At 39.2% G+C, this 17,887-nt stretch overlaps 1 protein-coding gene across 1 annotated transcript; it reads right to left on the bottom strand.

The window, feature by feature from the left end:
* Positions 1 to 1,101: 1,101 nt before the first annotated feature.
* Positions 1,102 to 11,780, bottom strand: LOC307036338 (uncharacterized protein). The gene is made up of 2 exons (XM_079676568.1): positions 8,867 to 11,780; positions 1,102 to 7,407 (listed from the first exon to the last, which is right to left on the bottom strand). The coding sequence occupies exons 1-2, from the start codon at positions 9,365 to 9,367 to the stop codon at positions 6,829 to 6,831; spliced, it is 1,080 nt and encodes a 359-aa protein (XP_079532694.1). The 5' UTR covers positions 9,368 to 11,780; the 3' UTR covers positions 1,102 to 6,828.
* Between the last annotated feature and the right edge of the window lie 6,107 nt (positions 11,781 to 17,887).

Raw genomic sequence — 17,887 nt, 5'->3', positions numbered from 1 at the left:
TGCTCACCTCCAGCACTTGGCAACCTGTAAAACACTCCCACTTCCACGGTGGCTGAGGAGGACAAGAAGGCCAAAGCGGGTCAAAAATATAAATTGTACAACTATTCAGAAGTAACTAAAGGGTAAAATAAAAATAAAAACCCTCCTGGTAATATATATATTACCAGGAGGGTTTTTATTTTTATATATTAATAGCCTATATATATGTTGACATACATCAAAATATATGCTTTATATTTCAGATTGTTTTAATGTAAGTTGAATAGTGAGCCGAGATGATACTCTTCTAAAACATATATTAGAAAAATTCAACAGCAATGTCTATTTCCCAGGGGCGCTGCAAGACACTCCGGGGGTTTCAGGCAGAAAAGACCCTACACATCCATTTCATGTAGGTTTTTCTTTTCTACGGTATTACTGCACAGAAGAAATTGGCTAAATGCACACTTTCAACTGTGATAAAGACGAAATATTTCCAAGACACAAAAACAACAAAAAATCAGTTCACAGGTCAATGGGTTATCTTTAGTATCCAGGTCATAGTTTATTGTAAAATGTATTCTGTAGGGGCATTACATTGTAGAGAAAGCGTACATCTCTGTGACTGATATCTCCAAGACTCTGCAACTCACAACAAAACAATCTAGATTGATAAATAGCTCTACAGGTAAGTTATAATCCATATTGGTGGCGTTTAGCCTTTCAAAAATGACACTTTTTATTGCTCCAATACGCACATAAGAAGGGACAGCTAGTTATAATCACATAAGTAAGTTGATTTGATTAAAAAAGGCAACCTCATCAAATTTATTTTCAGAATGATGACCTTAAAATGTTAAACCTAGTGTCGATGATGTCACCCATATGTTTCTGGGCCATTGTAAAGCTTAAAGTGGAAGGCTCTGGCCATAGCAGTGACAATGGCATGGCATTTTATCATTTAATATACCAAGGAAAAGTATTTTCCTGTCCTTCATGTCGGCGGGTTGTGGTGAAATTCAACTATTACAAACTTTTAAAGCAGTGCTATAATAATGCTGCAGGCACATCAACCTTTTTCTACAGCAAGCATTTGGAAGTTCCCAAATAAACAGTATATCTGCCACCTGTCACTTGGTAAATATTGGCTTGGTGCCGTTTCTAAGCATGGCCACTAGATGTCTCCCACATACAACAACAAAACAATCCTCAGTACGTCATTACTGTTTTGGTTTGGGATCCACATTCATATTCTATTCTGACTGAAATCAAGGCAGTATTTCAATGGCTTTTAGAGTCATGTGCTCTCAGTTGACAGAAGTTAGGTAGACAGTCACTTTTTTCACCATTAACAATGTGGATTTTCTACTACAGCACATACTACAAAGGCTGCCTTTTGAAGAAAGCTCTGTAGATGAAATAACTTGGTGCCCAGTAGCCACAGATTATGTATTTAGCTATAAACCAAGTTTATGGTTTTGACAGCCCTTTCTGTCCTGTGTTACACATCATGATTCTCACCAACCCCTGCTACATAAACCATAAATACCCATGAATGATAAAGGCCTGTGTGAAAAACGTCAATGGAAGTGGGGATCTACATACATGTTTCTAAATGTTGTGTCTGGATGTATGGAGTTTGTTAATCTGCTGTAATGGTTTTAGGGAATCACTGCAGGCAAGGTAAAGTGTTGACATTTAAAAAGCATAGGCATATTCATAAAAATAAACAGATGTTCCAAGAATTATGCTTCGATAAGTCTGTCTCTGCTGCTCTCTGGGCGCCAACACTGGATGGAGTTAATACCTACAGTCATTATAGTTGCATATATGAAGCAGTCATAATATTCAACACAATAGGAAGATGAAGCACATTTTGTTTTTGCATCATATCATTTATTGGGGATCCATGGCATAACATAGAAAGATACAGTTTCATCTGTAAATAAAATGCAAAGAGTATTCTTTCCAGTGGATCAAATGACCCCGAGAAATATAAATAAATTAGACGTGAGAGTTTCGGGCAGAGGGGTGAGGGATAGAATAAGATACCATGAATACAGAAATTCAGAGGGATACTGAGAAATATATATATTGAAGAAAGACTCATGGCCAGAGAAAGACTCAACTCGTGCCTTTGGATTCAAAATACCACATCTCTATCAGTAACACATGTTCACAACTGTATTTAGATTATTCCTGTTCTTTAGGTCCATAGTAAAAACAAGTTGTACTCTAACTATAGACTGTATATGACCTAGTGTGACAAGCAGAAGGTTTGTGTCTGACAGAGAGCTAAGGTGAGACATTTGGTGCAAAATCACAGAAAACCTGACGTGTGGCTACAACTTCAGTTACATATCTATTATTCACAGATTTCCCCAGTCCTGTAATTCCGTGCTGCAAACACACTTTATTCCTGTAGATGATTTCAAGAAACCACGTTCATGCTATCTTGAGTGGAAACAAAAACGCAGCATTGGTTCAGGCTAATGTCTTCCCAAAAGTTTACACACTTACTAAAAGTCCCTGGTTTTCAAGCACAATCTTCCTCTCTACTGTTCATTATCACAACCCCTCTGCCACATTGTTTAAAGAGTTCATTTTACAGAGATTTTTGTGAAATAGATCGTACCAGATCAATGCAATAATACATTTTATTTTAAAGTTTGACTAAGGTTTCGCTTTGTTATCAGCTTTTATCAGGCTAGTTTGTATCATTGAGGCCAAAGGGAACTGTTTGCTAAAGGAGGGCTGCCGATAGCATTAAGGGTCAGGATGATATATTACAATTACAGTAAATTAGTACCCCGAATCAGACCTGACTGCATTTAAAAAATGTTCAATTTAACTTTATGTGATTAGATTTTAATTACTTTTATTAAAAGTATGACAATATATTAAAACATTTTCATGACAACCAATACTAAAATATAATCGAAAACGATGATGACTTTTTGAGTTTTTATTCCTTTTTATCGACATTGGAAATAGAAAAACATATTTTGAGTAATGTTCCTAATGCTCAAGGCAATTTAACACAAAATGAATACACACAGCTAAACTGTAATTTGTGCCATTTGTGTTTTGTCATGTGATTTAAACAACTGTAAATGCTGAATATGCAATATACGTTTAATTTGCAATTGAAAATGATTTTGAGATGTTTAAAAAGGAAGAAAAAAGTATTGTGTTTAACTCCATTACATACATTTTTCACTGTTAGAATTGGTTTATGGTACTAAATATAAAAAATGCCATGTACATAGTTAAAACAGTACATTACAGGGTAGGTTAATCGCACATTGTGGCCTTAAGAAGGTTTGTAGAGTTGTCCTTGCCGACAACAGACACTTTTATCCTTATATGAATAAGAACACATTTATGATAACACAGGGGTGGCTTGATTTAGATGTTTTTTAAAAGTAGCCGATGCCTAATTGTTCTTTGAAGTGACTGTATTTCCATTTGAAATGTATTGGCTCATTTGTGCTAGCAGAAATGAAATGAAAAACATAGATCCCATCCATCTGTTGTTTAAGCAACAACTACCGTACTGTAAAGGGGTTCTCCAACAATTGAGTATTGCAGATCTATAAAGCTGAGGAGGATTTGCAGCAGGTGGAAAGCCGGAGATACGTATAGCAGCTACAATCACAAGGAAGAGAAATCAAAGCGTTTATGAGACAGGTGCATAGACACACATGTTTGACTTAATGACATGATGATGTGTTGCAGCTGCAATCATCAGCATGTCATTAAAGGCCTTTATGTTGTATGCCACGCGCCGCGTTAACAGCTCCAAATGTGAATGTATTGGTGCCTGAGGGAAACAAAAGTATTTATTCCTTTTTAACTGGTTTAAAATGAAGCTTTAGTCTATGCGAGTTATTATTCTCCTCCTTTGCATTTCAATAAAATGTTTCCACTCGTTGCTTTTTCAACCCCTTCTTTGGGTGTAAATGCAGGGTGTTTTGACTTTGGGACAAACTCCGGCCGTTTCTCAATGTCGAGTAAAGCATGCTGCAGAACCACTATTTCAAGTATACTACGTCATCGAGTGGCGCCGAAGGACTGTTTAAATGCCCAGCATTCGGCCACTCGATGACGTGGTATACTTGAAACCATTGTTTAGAATTAGCATCTCTCGGAATAATACATTCAAGTTATTTAAAAATCTTTAGTGCTGTTTCTATATTGTTAACCTCTTTTCTTTTTTGCAACAGTCTCTGTAAATGTACAACACTTTACAATAAAATGCACAAGTCTACCGTTTGCTAGATTAGTCCCGGGTATATATTGTCCTTAGTAGAAGAAGTTGATTCTCAAGTGGTTACCATCTGTATCTGTATTTAATATGGCATAGGCTGGTTACTAGTAAATGTTTGCACAGAACTATTTGGTCACTTCATGTTTCATGACAGACACAAACAGGGTTGCACACGGTCAGGTCGTGCAGTTGGTTAGTCAGGACCGATGCTCGCTGTCAGAGGGCTTGATAACGCCATAGATAACCCACTCACACTAGTTGGTTTGGAACGGCATCTCATGTGGTGGACGCGGACTTTCCATCGGAGCTGAAGTGGTAAGGGGAGTGTGTAGGGGTCGGTTTGGAATTGGGCCGTAGAGCTACAGTCAGCCTATAGAGGGAATTTGGCTGAATTAAGGGGTCAAATTAACCAGGACTATCACATTTCTATTGCTGGTGTCCCGTTGAATTGATTTTCGAGGTACTTGTATTTTGACTGAGTATTTTCATTTTATGCTACTTTATACTTCTACGCCACAACATTTTAGAAGCCAGTATTGTACTTTTCACTCCACTACAATTATTTGAAAGCTTTTATTTATTTATTAGTTTATTTCATTCATGGTTTACTTTACAGATAAGATTGTTTTTGATAAACAAACTGATAAAAAATCCCGCCACTGTAGAAAGTATTTAGAATTAGCCCCACCTTTACCAGCTGTGAAATACACATGAATGCATCAATAATCATAATTCAGTAGTCACATTTATGACATAGCTTAGTTGAATACTCGATTCTGATTGGTCAACTGGGAGATCCAAGACCTTGTTAATTCTTGCTGTCATACGTCAGCAGTTCCAGATGTTGGTACGGAGTGGGACCTACTATTTTTTCTTTCAATAAAATAATTGTATATCAATATTGTGAATCAAGTCGTTGGTTAATGTAGTATGTAACCATGTAATAAGCGGGATAATGTCCAGAGAGGGGGACATCAATTAAAAAAAGAACAGTATCATGTATGTAGATCCATGTATCATTCTGAAATGGTTCATCACGACTAACGAGTATTTTCACTTTTGGTACTTAAATACATTGTTATGCTAATACTTTTGTTCTTTGAACTACTGTAAGATTTTAAATTCAGGTGTTGCTTCTTTTACTTTAGTATTAAAATACTTATTCTACCACTGCTCAACTCAAGTAATATATTAGATGATGTGATGTACACAACACAACTAACTTAAGATATGTGACAAAAATGCTTATTTTAACCAAAACAATTATCTTGGTAAAACCCAACCTAGAAGTTTGTTTCGATTCTGAAGACTACCCTGCATGGGAAAGTGACACCAGAGGGGTCCTAACCAAGCTGTGTGTCAAATTGGGAAGTGTTATATGTATAGTCTATAGCTTGAACTAGAGAATTATATATATACGTATATATTTGAAATAGGTGGTATTCCTCTTTAAATAAAAATAATAATCTTTATTTATACATTTATATAAATAGCTAATCTACTATCTTAATGATTTCCCCTGCACAGATCAAAACACTAGGCTGTATATACTGTACATCCAAAAATACAGTTTGTTTCTCAAAGCTTTGCGTGGGCTATACGTGACGCATGAGCAGAAAGCACAGGCCGGGTGAGAGCTACATACTGCATAAAGATAGAAGTGGTCGTAACCCAGCGTACAACATAAAAACAGCACTGTAAGCATGTGAGGCACACGTGCTGTGGAGTGAAACATGACCTGGATCATGGAGAAAAGGCAACGACATATTTCAACTCGATAGCTGGACACTTTGCTTCGGGACACACGGCAACAAGATCATCACATCTATATACTGGAGACCAAAACAGAACACTTGTGTCCCTACAATCATCGGCTCTTTTCTTTATCAGTTGTTTTTCTTTTGGTTTCAGCTGACTTATTTCATCTTCATAGTACTTCTGTCTGTCCGCTAAAGCACGAGCATCTGTTCGTTCCTCAAGAAGCAAATGATAGTTGGCTTAACGATGGATTCCCTTCTGTCCTCCCATCCATCTGGTTATGTATGTGGGAGGGAAACATTTGATACATTTCTAGATTTTTGGCAAAAACAGTATTTTAAAGGTTTAACGGCCCTGACTAGCTTGTGTGTAACTTAATATTTTAATTTTTTAATATATTTAAACACACTTAGGACATGTTACAGGCACATGTAGGTATCACCAGGGTTACCAGGAGGAAAGGACCTGAATAAAGATTAACTGTACATAAAAGCCTCACGTGATATAAGTAATCAGCCTAATCTATGCTTTATCATCCTTCAGTCTATTGGTAGTTCAAAACAGACAGTTAGGATAAAACAGACGTCCTGTGGGGGATTGTCTTCTCGTGTTTCGGTCACCACAAGTCACCTGGGTTCAGCTGTGCGCTCAGATCAGTGGATGTAGTGTCCAGTGACATGCTCATATGGATGACATCGTCCGAACACTGCAGTCGGATTGACTTTGAGCTCTCTCCTCTGAGGGAGACAGTCCTCTTTTGCCTCCATCCACACAGGACTCGACACAGGAGGGGGAAACATAAGCGGAGCAGGAAGCAGCAATCAGGTCAAGTGATCCGATTGGTCCGTCACATCGTCCAAGTCTTCCTCCTCCACCCTCATTGGCTCCACGGCTCCGGAGGAGTGCTGCGACTGGCTGGAGCAGGAGAGGCTGTGCGTGTCGTCGTCATCGTCCGCCATCAGCGCCCGCCTCCCCTGCGCCTCCTTCTCCTCCCCTCTCCACCCCCCCTTTCTCCCTCTGCCCATCCCTCTCCTCTGCTCCTCCAGCGTCCACATGCTCTCGTCCTCGTCCTCCTTCCCCTGCACCTCCCGGTCAAAGTCCAGCAGCTCCTCCATCATCTCCTCAATCTCCATCTCCCCGTCCAGCTCCTCCTCCACCTCCGACCGAAGCTCGCCCATGCTCTCGGTGCGGTTGTCGTCCGTCTCCTCGTCCTCCCCGAGCCCCCTCAGCCTCTCGGGGGGCTCGCTGGCCTGACTCTCTCCGAACTCCAGGATGGTGGGGAGGTTCCCCTGCTTGGGGCAGCGCTTTCTCAGGCTGAGCAGGAAGGGCTGCGGCAGAGAGAAGATGTCCACGTTGTTGCCCAGGTCGATCCATGTCACGCTGGGGAAACTGCAGGGGTCCTGGGGTGATGAAGAACAACATACTGTATCAAAATATCCTCCTCATCATCGACCCCTCCCACCCGGGACACAAACTGTTCACCCCCCTCCCCTCTGGCAGGAGGCTCGCTCCATCAGGAATAAAACCTCTCGCCACCTGAACAGTTTCTTCCCCTCCGCTACCGGCCTCATAAACAAGGTCCGGCCCCCATACTGACACTTTACCTCAGCCACAACCCAATGTACGACATTATTTTGTATTACAGCTGATTTTGATTCCATATTGTATTCCTCTATTTCATTCCATTGCAATGAAAATACTGTTATATTTTACCTAATATTTTTTTATACATATATTTTCTAGTTCTCTACCTGAGGTTTTTAATTCTTAGTTCTTTATGCACCACGACACCAAGTCAAATTCCTTGCACGTGTAAACCAACCTGGAAAATAAACCTGTTTCTGACTCTGATCGTCAGTCATCATCATCATTAAAATTTCATTTTATTTGAAGTATGTTACAGTACTACTACTGAAAATCGCTAAGTAAAGTGCCCTCACTTCTAGCCTTTAAACACACTCGCCATGTAAAAATATGTTTTTATACCTAAAGTACAAGCAGACTGTATTTTATTACAATATATTTATCATTTATAAAAAATAGAAGGAATATACAGTCATAAAATGATTGATATTTAAAAAATAAATAAATAATACAATACACATTTAAATGTATCATGAATAAATACAAAATAAAAGTAAATAATACATGTATCAACAAATATTTACAATTATGACATTTATCAATACATTTTATTGTCAATTTTTCTCTCTCTCTATACAGGCGCTTGTTGGTGCATTGTTCATATTACATGATGTTGTTAATAGTGGAAAAGACTATGTTTATTTACATTTTTTAATTCTGTTAACATTTCATTTCTCTAGAAGCTTTTCTTAAGAACTCAGGCACTTCACCTGTATTTTAATCAGAAGAACCAGGAACTCAATGTGTTCCTTCAGAGGGAATTAAACTAGCAGCCAATTTACTTCCACGTGCTTACAAAGCTCTTTCTGCTGGTTCAGTAAACCACTGTGGCAAAGTTTGCTAAATGTCTGCAATTGGTCTAATAAAGCCTGTGGTGCACTTCTGTACTGTGTGTCCCCTTTCCTTCCATTCATTAGATCGGTTAAACATCAAAGTCATGCAACAGTAACATTTAAAAAACAACAACATGTCACAGTGTTTCTATTTCCTCCAGTGTCAAAAGTGGAACTCAAACATTGCCATCATTTGGCCAAAATGTCACGATTTTTCCGATTCTACAAACGCAAGTAATTTTAAGTCTTATATTTAGTTCCTAGGAAAAATATAACTTCCAACAAAAAGCAAGGGGGCTCATTAACAGGGACTACACTAATACTGATACTATGCTGCTACATTGTAACCATTTGGACAAATATATTAAAATGTCTTGCTGACCTTCAGGGCGTCGGTCAGCTCCTTCAGAACAGCTCTGGTCAGCCTGTTTCCGTTCAGAGCCAGAGTCTCCAGGTGAGGCAGGGCGGCCAGCGTGGGCAGCAGCAGGAGGAAGGCCTCGTCTGTTAGATCTGTGAAGCCCAGCTCCAGGCTGCCCAGGATGGACGCGTGGCGCTGGAGGTGTGCACACAGACGCTCCATGTCCCGAGCAGCCAGAGGAATACCGGACAGATCCAACGCCCCGCTGGACAGAGGGGCTGTCAGCACCGCCTTCAAACTGGAAAGGGACACATGAGACAAAGTTAGAGCCAAAATGCTTAAAAGGGCTTGCAGGGAAATTGTATGTATCTGTGGAACTAATATATAAGAGTAATTAGAACAACCCATCCTGTACTTTCCTTCTACGTCATGGGCCCGCTCCTTTTTGGGTGAAATATCTGCCATCCATAGACTGGCAGTAAATACACATTCTGAGAGTTCAATTAAAAAAATTAAGAATACCATGCATTTTTTATCCAACAAGGAGCCAGAATACAATGCTCAGTCAGGTAAACAATTACAGTATGTCACTTGATATTGATGATCGGCGTCCATATATGGTGAAATTAAAAGCAATAAGAGATTGATGTCCTTTCACTCTGCCAACACTTTAAGAGGGTTTTCCATGGCTTGTCAGTGTTTTATATTTCAAAGCAGCATCTAAATATACAAGTTTGACTTTCAACATTACAACTGTTTAGTCTGACGATTGACGTTAGCCTTATTAGCATCATAATGTAGCTGAGATTAAGTGTTTCCCAAAAGAAAGCCAAAGATTTCTTCTTTTACCGTCCTTTTTTCTAAGTGAAAGTATAGAAAAGTGTTACTTTGGATGTTTTTAGTTGTTGAACGTGCATTACAAAACACGTTTTTTTTCCCACTTTGCACCGGTTCCTTGTTTACACCGGAAAGTGGGCGGGGCCATAATTTCGCCAGGCATTGACTATGGTAATTAATATTCTATTTTATGAAACCTTATTGTTGAAAAATATTCCTGCACACAATTCAATTTCAAAAACAGCTCAACAATTTTTTTTACACATGGGCAAATTATATCTCATATTGTCTATAGCTAAAACACTTTTTTTACACATTCAAACAAAATGTGTGTGTCACAGTCTGCTCCATCATTCACCAGTAGTTTTCCATTCATCTGTCTCACCTGTTAACCACACACACGTTTTTGCTCCCCCTCTTTCTCTACTGCACCCATTAGTTTTACTGCCAGTATTTACCCTCACCAGACACACACCCGTTGCCAGATCGTACTTTGCCTTCATGCTCGTCTTTCACGCGTTTGTTATCAGATTGACTACCCGGTTCCGACCCTGCCTGTCCCTGACCTGCCTGCTCTGCCTGATCCCTGATCCTGCCTGTCCTTGGACTATCCTGCCTCGCCTGCTGTCTGACCCTCTTCCCGGCACTGACTCACCTTCTACCCGCTGTCCTCTGGTTCGTTTGCCTGCACATCATCCGGCTGTTACTGTTCTGCTGGTATCCCTCTGCTCTGGTATTATTACCAATAAAGTACATTACCAATACTCCTTGGTTTCTCGAGTGCTGCATTTGGGTCCTTCATAAGATTGTGACAGTGTGGTTGTTATTATTATAATTTGTTTTAACAATTCACATATTCAGATACATGCATGCAATTTCTTTTTTCCACAGGCATCCATAATGTGAGATACAAATGCAGAATAATAATGGCCCTTAATGGCTCCCATAGTTTGAAGCTATATATTGGACCAATTATGCTTATTTTTGTTCTTTTATTCTTTAAATAAATATTTTTTCTTTACATTATATTGCATGTTTATGCCAACCATATTTCTCATCTCGTATCAGTAGATTAACATAATCATTACATACAACACTAACACACATTTTGCCACCTACATATTCAAGTAAAACGCGTCACTTCACACTTCTCAAGGTGACAGCACGGCAATATGGTAATGTTTCTGTTTCCATGTTGCGTCCGTTTGGCTGTTATTTACTGTCATGAAAAATGCACACAATCCATTCAATGCAAATAGGTTGCTCTGATAAAGTCACTTCCCTCTAAATGTTACACTTTGACACGACACAGTTACTAACAGTAATATACGTTACAAATGAATAATTAGAGTAATAGTTTGACGCTTGGGCCAGTTAGCTTAGCTTAGCATTACGACTGTAAACAGGGGGAAACAGCTAGCCTAGCTCTGAGGCTCACTCATTCAGATGTTAGTGTGATATCGATCTTTAAATCTAATCTTTATGTAACATACATAACGCATTTACCCTACTGTGCACTATTTTTTCAGTGTTTTCTGTTTTATTGTGTTGCACTGTTGGAGGAGCCTGTGACCTAAGATTTTCATCATCATAACTACACTGTAGCTATGTACGCATGACCAATAAAAGCCAACCTTGTATGTCATTTATCATCACTCTACTTCCAGCTGCAGAAACCCTCAGACATGCAATCCTCACTTCCAGACTGGAGTATTGTAACACCATCCTCTATGGGATTGTTTGGGGTCATTTTGTGAAATAGGCTACCTCCTCTGCCTTCGCTCATCAGAAGCCAATCTCCTGTCCATTCCTACACAGACCAAGTACAGAGTCTTTCCATCACTGCCCCCTCCCTCCGGAACTTACTCCCAAAACAAATCAGTGACTTGACCGACCTCCCTCAAAACACTGACCAAAACTCCCCTTTTTAGTCTGGCTTTTATTGTGTGATTAATGTTGTGTCCCAAAGTTAAATTTTCTTATGTGAGCTTGATTTTATTTTGACTTTCATTTTTTAACACATTTAAAACAATCTTTGTAAAGCGTCATTAAGCATTTTTAAAAGCACTTCATAAATACAATGTATTATTATATTGTTATTAATATTATTATGAATATTATTATGTATATTTGCCTTAGATGCTAGTGCTGTTGATCGATAAAACATTTAATCACGTTTATCCCAATAGTGGTCGGTGATTATCGATAATTAATCACAAGTTTAAAACACTAGTATTTATAGTATTAAAACAAATACATAAGTGGTGTTTCTGACTTTCATGACTTTTTGTATTATTGGGATGAAGTCAGACAGTTTCCAACACAACGCTAAAGCATCAACAGAGCTGTTGTCATGGAGATCTGCTGTGATCACCCTCTGTATAAGGTAATACACAGGGTATGTGCTCATATGGTAGAATTATTGGTGCAGCTAGCAGTTAAGATTAGGTTAAGATTTATAGATAATCGCAAGAGCGTTAACGCGTTAATGATGGCAGCCCTGTTAGATACAAAATGCAGGTTTTGTAACAAATATTTATTTTAAACCAATTCTTTCCCAAAACCTAGCAAAGTTCTTTTGGAAGCCAAAACCAAACCAAGTTGTAATTCATTGGCGTCACTAAAGTGTAAACAATGTAAAACCAAAGGGCTACCAATGCTTTAAAAAAACACAAGCTGCCTTGTTTGTTGATTTGGGAGTGAGAACATATTGATTCTTCAGGTATATCAGTAACTTCAAACCAAAACCTGAAAAGAGAGCTGCAGCTCCAAATAAAGCCCTGTGTGAACCTTACTGTGGAGGTAAAGAGCTAACTCTAGAGACCACAATGCATGATGTAATGTGCACAAGTATGCACTGTACCTGCCAGCTAATGGAAACTACCTTCACACACACACACACACACACACACACACACACACACACACACACACACACACACACACACACACACACACACACACACACACACACACACACACACACACACACACACACACACACACACACACACACACACACACACACACACACACACACTTTGGGGGATTTAGGGCTTAAGAAACTGATATTTGGAGAATGAAAAATGACTGTGCTGCAGAGAAAAAACTTAAAAGCTCTGCAAACACATGGTCCAAGCTAAAAATATCCCACAGGGCGCTTGGATTTGGCTGGGAATTGAGGGAGTGGGGCACAAAGGACTGATCTGGGGTCTGGTCCATAAAAAATAACATCCACAAATAACACGCATGCAACCGAGTTTTAGACATACAGTACATAAACACATAAAGTAGGCTGCTTCATTAGGGATTATACGAGAAGTATTAAATCGGCTTCAACTATTAATTGAAAGAGATATGAGCTGCAGCAGAGATCTATAGCTCTGATCAGAACAAAGCTGGCCAATGTCACTGTTGTACAGACTGTGGGATTCAACTATTATCATAACGACAGCTGAATATATTTATCTATTCGTGTACCGGGGAGACTCCAGAGGATTCTAGGCCAGAGCAGCATAGAGCATAACAGAGAGGTCAAACTGAGCCTTCCACAAATGTTTTAACCACTCTCCCAAGGGTTACGCAGAATTATCTGCCACAATTTATTTTCGGTTTGAATTTAGCGAGAAAAATATGCAACTAACTGTCAATCTAGCAGCTTCCGCTCATCACATTGATCCTGAAACTACTGAAAGGATTGCCTTAACATTTGATACAAACAGTTATGGTTACCAAAGGATGAATTCTTAATTATTTGGTGATTTTCTGTCTTTCTTGGCATCTCCATGAGGTTAACATTTTTGGCTTTTAAGTTAAATGTTTGACAACTACCAGAAGGATTGGCTTAACATTTTGTAAAAACGTTCATGGTTCTCAGAGGATGAATCCTGACCTTTTCTATCATCACCATGAGGTTGACATTTGTGGTTTCGATAGAAATGTCTGAACAACTACTGGCTAGATAGGTTTCATATTTTGCACAGGGTAATTCCTAAACACCTGGATGATCCAAAGACTTGTCCTTAGCATCTACATAAGGTTGGTATTTATGGTTTCAAGAGAAAGGTCTCGAAAACGACTGGATGGATTGGCTCTGCATTTTGTACAAACGTTAAAGGTTTACAGAGAATGAATCTCAAATTGATTCTATGACTTTTTCCCAGCATCACAATGAAGTTTGTGGTGTGAGGTGAAATGTGTGAAAACTACTGTATGAATTGGCTTCACGTGTTGTACAAACATTCATAGTTCCCAGAGGATGAATTGTAAATACTTTGGTGATTCTCTTACTTTTTCCCAGCGTCATCATGAGGTTAACATTTGTTAAATCTCACGCCACTATTGGATAGATTGTCATGAAATGTGTCACAGACATTCATGATCAACTCAGGAAGAACTTGTTGATAGTTATCTATCTAGCACCTTTACAGAAACTGATAACATTCCCATCAGACTAAGCTGCACTTTGTGTACTTCAGTCTATACTTAATGTATAAAGTCTATAACTAAAACTAAACACTTTGCCAGTACATTTTGTGAGCAAATGCAAATGAAAAAAAAATACCTTGAGACTTCCCACAGAGGCCCTGGAGGCTGTGGACCAACTTTACTCTATGCAGCCCATTAGAGAAAGTGTGCTAATTAGTTAACACCATAAAACAGCAATGCCCTTGGCTTTGTGTGACACGTGGTTTGAGACCACTGCATGCCACAAACATGCAGAATTGTTTTTTCCCATACTTTACCCCTTACTCCAGAAACAATCACACATCCTCAGTTTAGGGCATAAACAAGAATATGTAAAAGTAGTAGTGTGCATATAAGAAGCAGATGCGACTCTTATCATGAGGTTTTTGGCTTCAGACCAGAATCCCACGCTACAGAGAGAGACACACCCACGCTCCAAACCAAGGTCACCCAACCCTGTTTGGACAATAACCAACAGGGAGGTGGGACAGAGGGCTATGTGTACAGTATGTCATCTGAGACAGACAGGGATATCAACTGTGACTCATTATTTTTAGACTTTGGATATGATCATAGGTTAAAAATGTAGTTGCAGTTTCTGTGAATGTCATGCTTTCTATTGTAGCATAGCACATCTGACAATCTGGGCTTGCATGTTGGTGTACTACACAAAGAGCTGGCTGTAAACAGGGCAGAGGCTGTGTGCCACAATATGCAATAAAAAACCTTATTGACGTCCTAAAACTCAAATAAAATTGGCATATTCCAGAAGTCATAATTCTAAAAATGCTACATTCAGAATAAGGCCCTGTTCAGAATATCCAAAGGAAATATGCTGTTGACGTGACCATATTGAGTTATTTATATTGTCATATTCGGAATGACAGCAGTGTGCATGTAAACGTAATAACTGTTTGGTATCTGCTGTATTTTCATGGAGGGAACAACAATAAGAAATATAGACTGTATGAAACCAAAAAAAAGTTTTAATTTAAGCCCAACTTTACCATGCTGATAGTTTGATGACTGTTACACATCTAATTATGATATGGACAATATGATGGTGTGAATCACAAGTAACTCCTCCAGTTATCCCCAGTCTGTATGAAGCCACAGGGACCTCATGTTATATCATATCTCTGGAACAGCATTTTGGTCTCAGCTTTCCCTGGGTGTGTCACCATGATGCTTTACTACATCCATCCTTCTCTGTCTGGCCCTGTATCTCTCTATACAGTATGATCCATTCAGCCATGTTTTCGCCTCTCTGCTGCCGGATCTCTTCCCCTTCCTCCCACCTGTTTCCTGAAACAGACTCACAGGGTGAATCCAGGTATGTCATACTTATTTGTATGCTTTTACTGTCTGTCCATAGCCTTTATGTGCCTTGTATTTATTCTCATGTGTGCTTTTTATCTTTTCTTATGTGTGCCTTTTATCTATTCGTGTAATATTATATTTTATTATAATGTTATGTTCATTGTGAAGCACTTTGGCAAACCCTCTGTTTTTAAACTGTGCTATATAAATAAAGTGGATTGGATTGGATTGGATTGAAAGTGAATACGTGCCACCAGCTGCATCGCCTTCACACAGGAAATGTATGTAAATTAGGATGGGAGAGAAGAATATGGCTTTAAATGCTGTCCTTATTTCCCCTCTCCTTGCCTGCCTGTGCTTCTGCCTGTGCTTCTGTCTGGACCAAAAAACATGTATTCACCCAGTCAGCTGGTGTGTGTGTGCACGAAGACAGCGGATCTCCTTTGGCTCCTCTTTCCTCCCCTGTTCTGTGACAGAGAAGGTGAGAAAACACCTCCTCCCTCCCCTCCTGTGCAACATGCTTGACAAAGGTAGCACAGACGATGTGAGGGGGCTATGTGTATGTCAGCCTGACTGTTAACACACAATAGATGAGCAGGAGCAAGATTCCATGTAAGAATCTGCACCATGCTACGTCTGAAAAGACAGTTCCATATCTCTCCCAAAACGAAAAGAAAACATTAAACCCTCCACTGTGTGGCTCTAGTAACGCAATAACTCTTTGGTGTATCTTTGTGAAGTTTATTTGGCCATAGAATCTTAAAATCGCAATTTGATCGTGGTCCTTCTGTGTTATGAAATGGGTTATTGTACAATACATAAGAATAGAGTATTAAGGCAACAAAAAACTATTAGCATACCAAAGTAAAAACTTAAAATTGTCCCTTTAGAGAAGTTAAGCCAGAGAATGGTTGGCATTTCCTGTCCATCCATTGATTCACCTAATAATCATTGAGGTTCTAAAGATTCATATTTACTGAACACAATTAGTTTTTGGTATGAAATTGGGGGATTGCCAGTTTTTCTGCATTGTTTCTTTTTTGGTTGTTGTCCACGTACCCGTCTTCGAACTTTAACCCTTTCATATTGTGTTTTTAGTTCACAAAAGTAGTAATAAGCCTATGTGTCTTCTTTAGCATTGAGACATACTTAGCTCTACCCTCTTGGTTCACTTTTGGTTCCAAAAAAACAAGCGACCAAATGCCAAATTCAAGGCCTGAAGATGGTAGCCTTCTGTCAACTTCTTATATACAGTCTATGAATCAGAGATGTCCTCATCACTAGACCAGATGGAGCCTAAGGTAATTTTGAAAGATCTGCCTGTTGTTTGTGTTGTTAAAGATGTGTCACCTTGTCTTTTAACTGCAAGCCAAATCTCATTATGTGTACAAATAGAGTTGTGCAGTGATTAAGTATTTTTTATAGGCCAACCCTGAAGTTAGCATTGCAAGGGCTCCCTTGACAAAAAGCAATGCAATTTTCCCATTAGATTTTGGTATATTGCAGTAAAAAAAGATCTGAGACATAAGACACTATTGTTCAGCAGGAGAATCCACGCATTCACACCACTTGGTGAATATTGAAGCGCAAATGCAATCACCATAAATAAAAAGTAATCGCTATCGCTATCAACTACATCACGGTCACATGTCCGCGCATCACCACTGCTAAGCTAAAGGCGGGCTCATGTAAAATATAGGTGTAAAATTCTAACTAATTTCCAGGGGCCGTATTCACAAAGGATCTTAGGGCTAAAAGTAGCTCCTAACTGGCAAATTTAGGAGAAACTCCTAAACATAATGGGCGTGTCAGTCTTAAATTTAGGACACCTAATTTTATTCACTAAGAGCAATTCACAAAGTATTTTAGGCCTAAAAGTAGCACCTAAGTTTAGGAGAGCTTAAAAGTCCTCGAGAGGACTCCTAACTCAGTAAGACCTATTCACAAAGAATCTGAAAATGGCTGCGAGACGAAATGTTTTGGAGACAATGGAAGACTGTGAATTGATCAAGAGCTGAATCGTGAGGGTATCAAACTTGTTATGGAATTAGTGCGGGATGCAATAACATCCCCGACTAACAGGAATAACCCGATTAGTCCGGAAATAAAATGTTGGGCAACACTACGATATTTAGCAACAGGGAAAATGCAACTTTGCAATGCCGACGATTTAGGAATATCGCAACCATCAGTCAGCCGTGCCATAAACCAAACCATCAACGCGCTCTCTAGACCACATACCATCCAACAGTTTATCTGGTTTCCTTTGGACAATCAACAACTACACAGGATCAAAGCCAACTTCATGGCAATTGCAGGTATGCCCGGTGCGGTCGGTGCTATTGACGGGACGCACATAAAAATAATTGCGCCCTCAAAAGATGAGGACGTGTTCGTCAATAGAAAGAAAGTACATTCCAT

This window comes from Notothenia rossii, assembly GCF_949606895.1.
Source record: "Notothenia rossii genome assembly, chromosome: 4".
Taxonomy (NCBI): Eukaryota; Metazoa; Chordata; class Actinopteri; order Perciformes; family Nototheniidae; genus Notothenia; species Notothenia rossii.
Note: the sequence above shows the minus strand (reverse complement) of the source record. Positions and strands in the feature narration are given on the sequence as shown.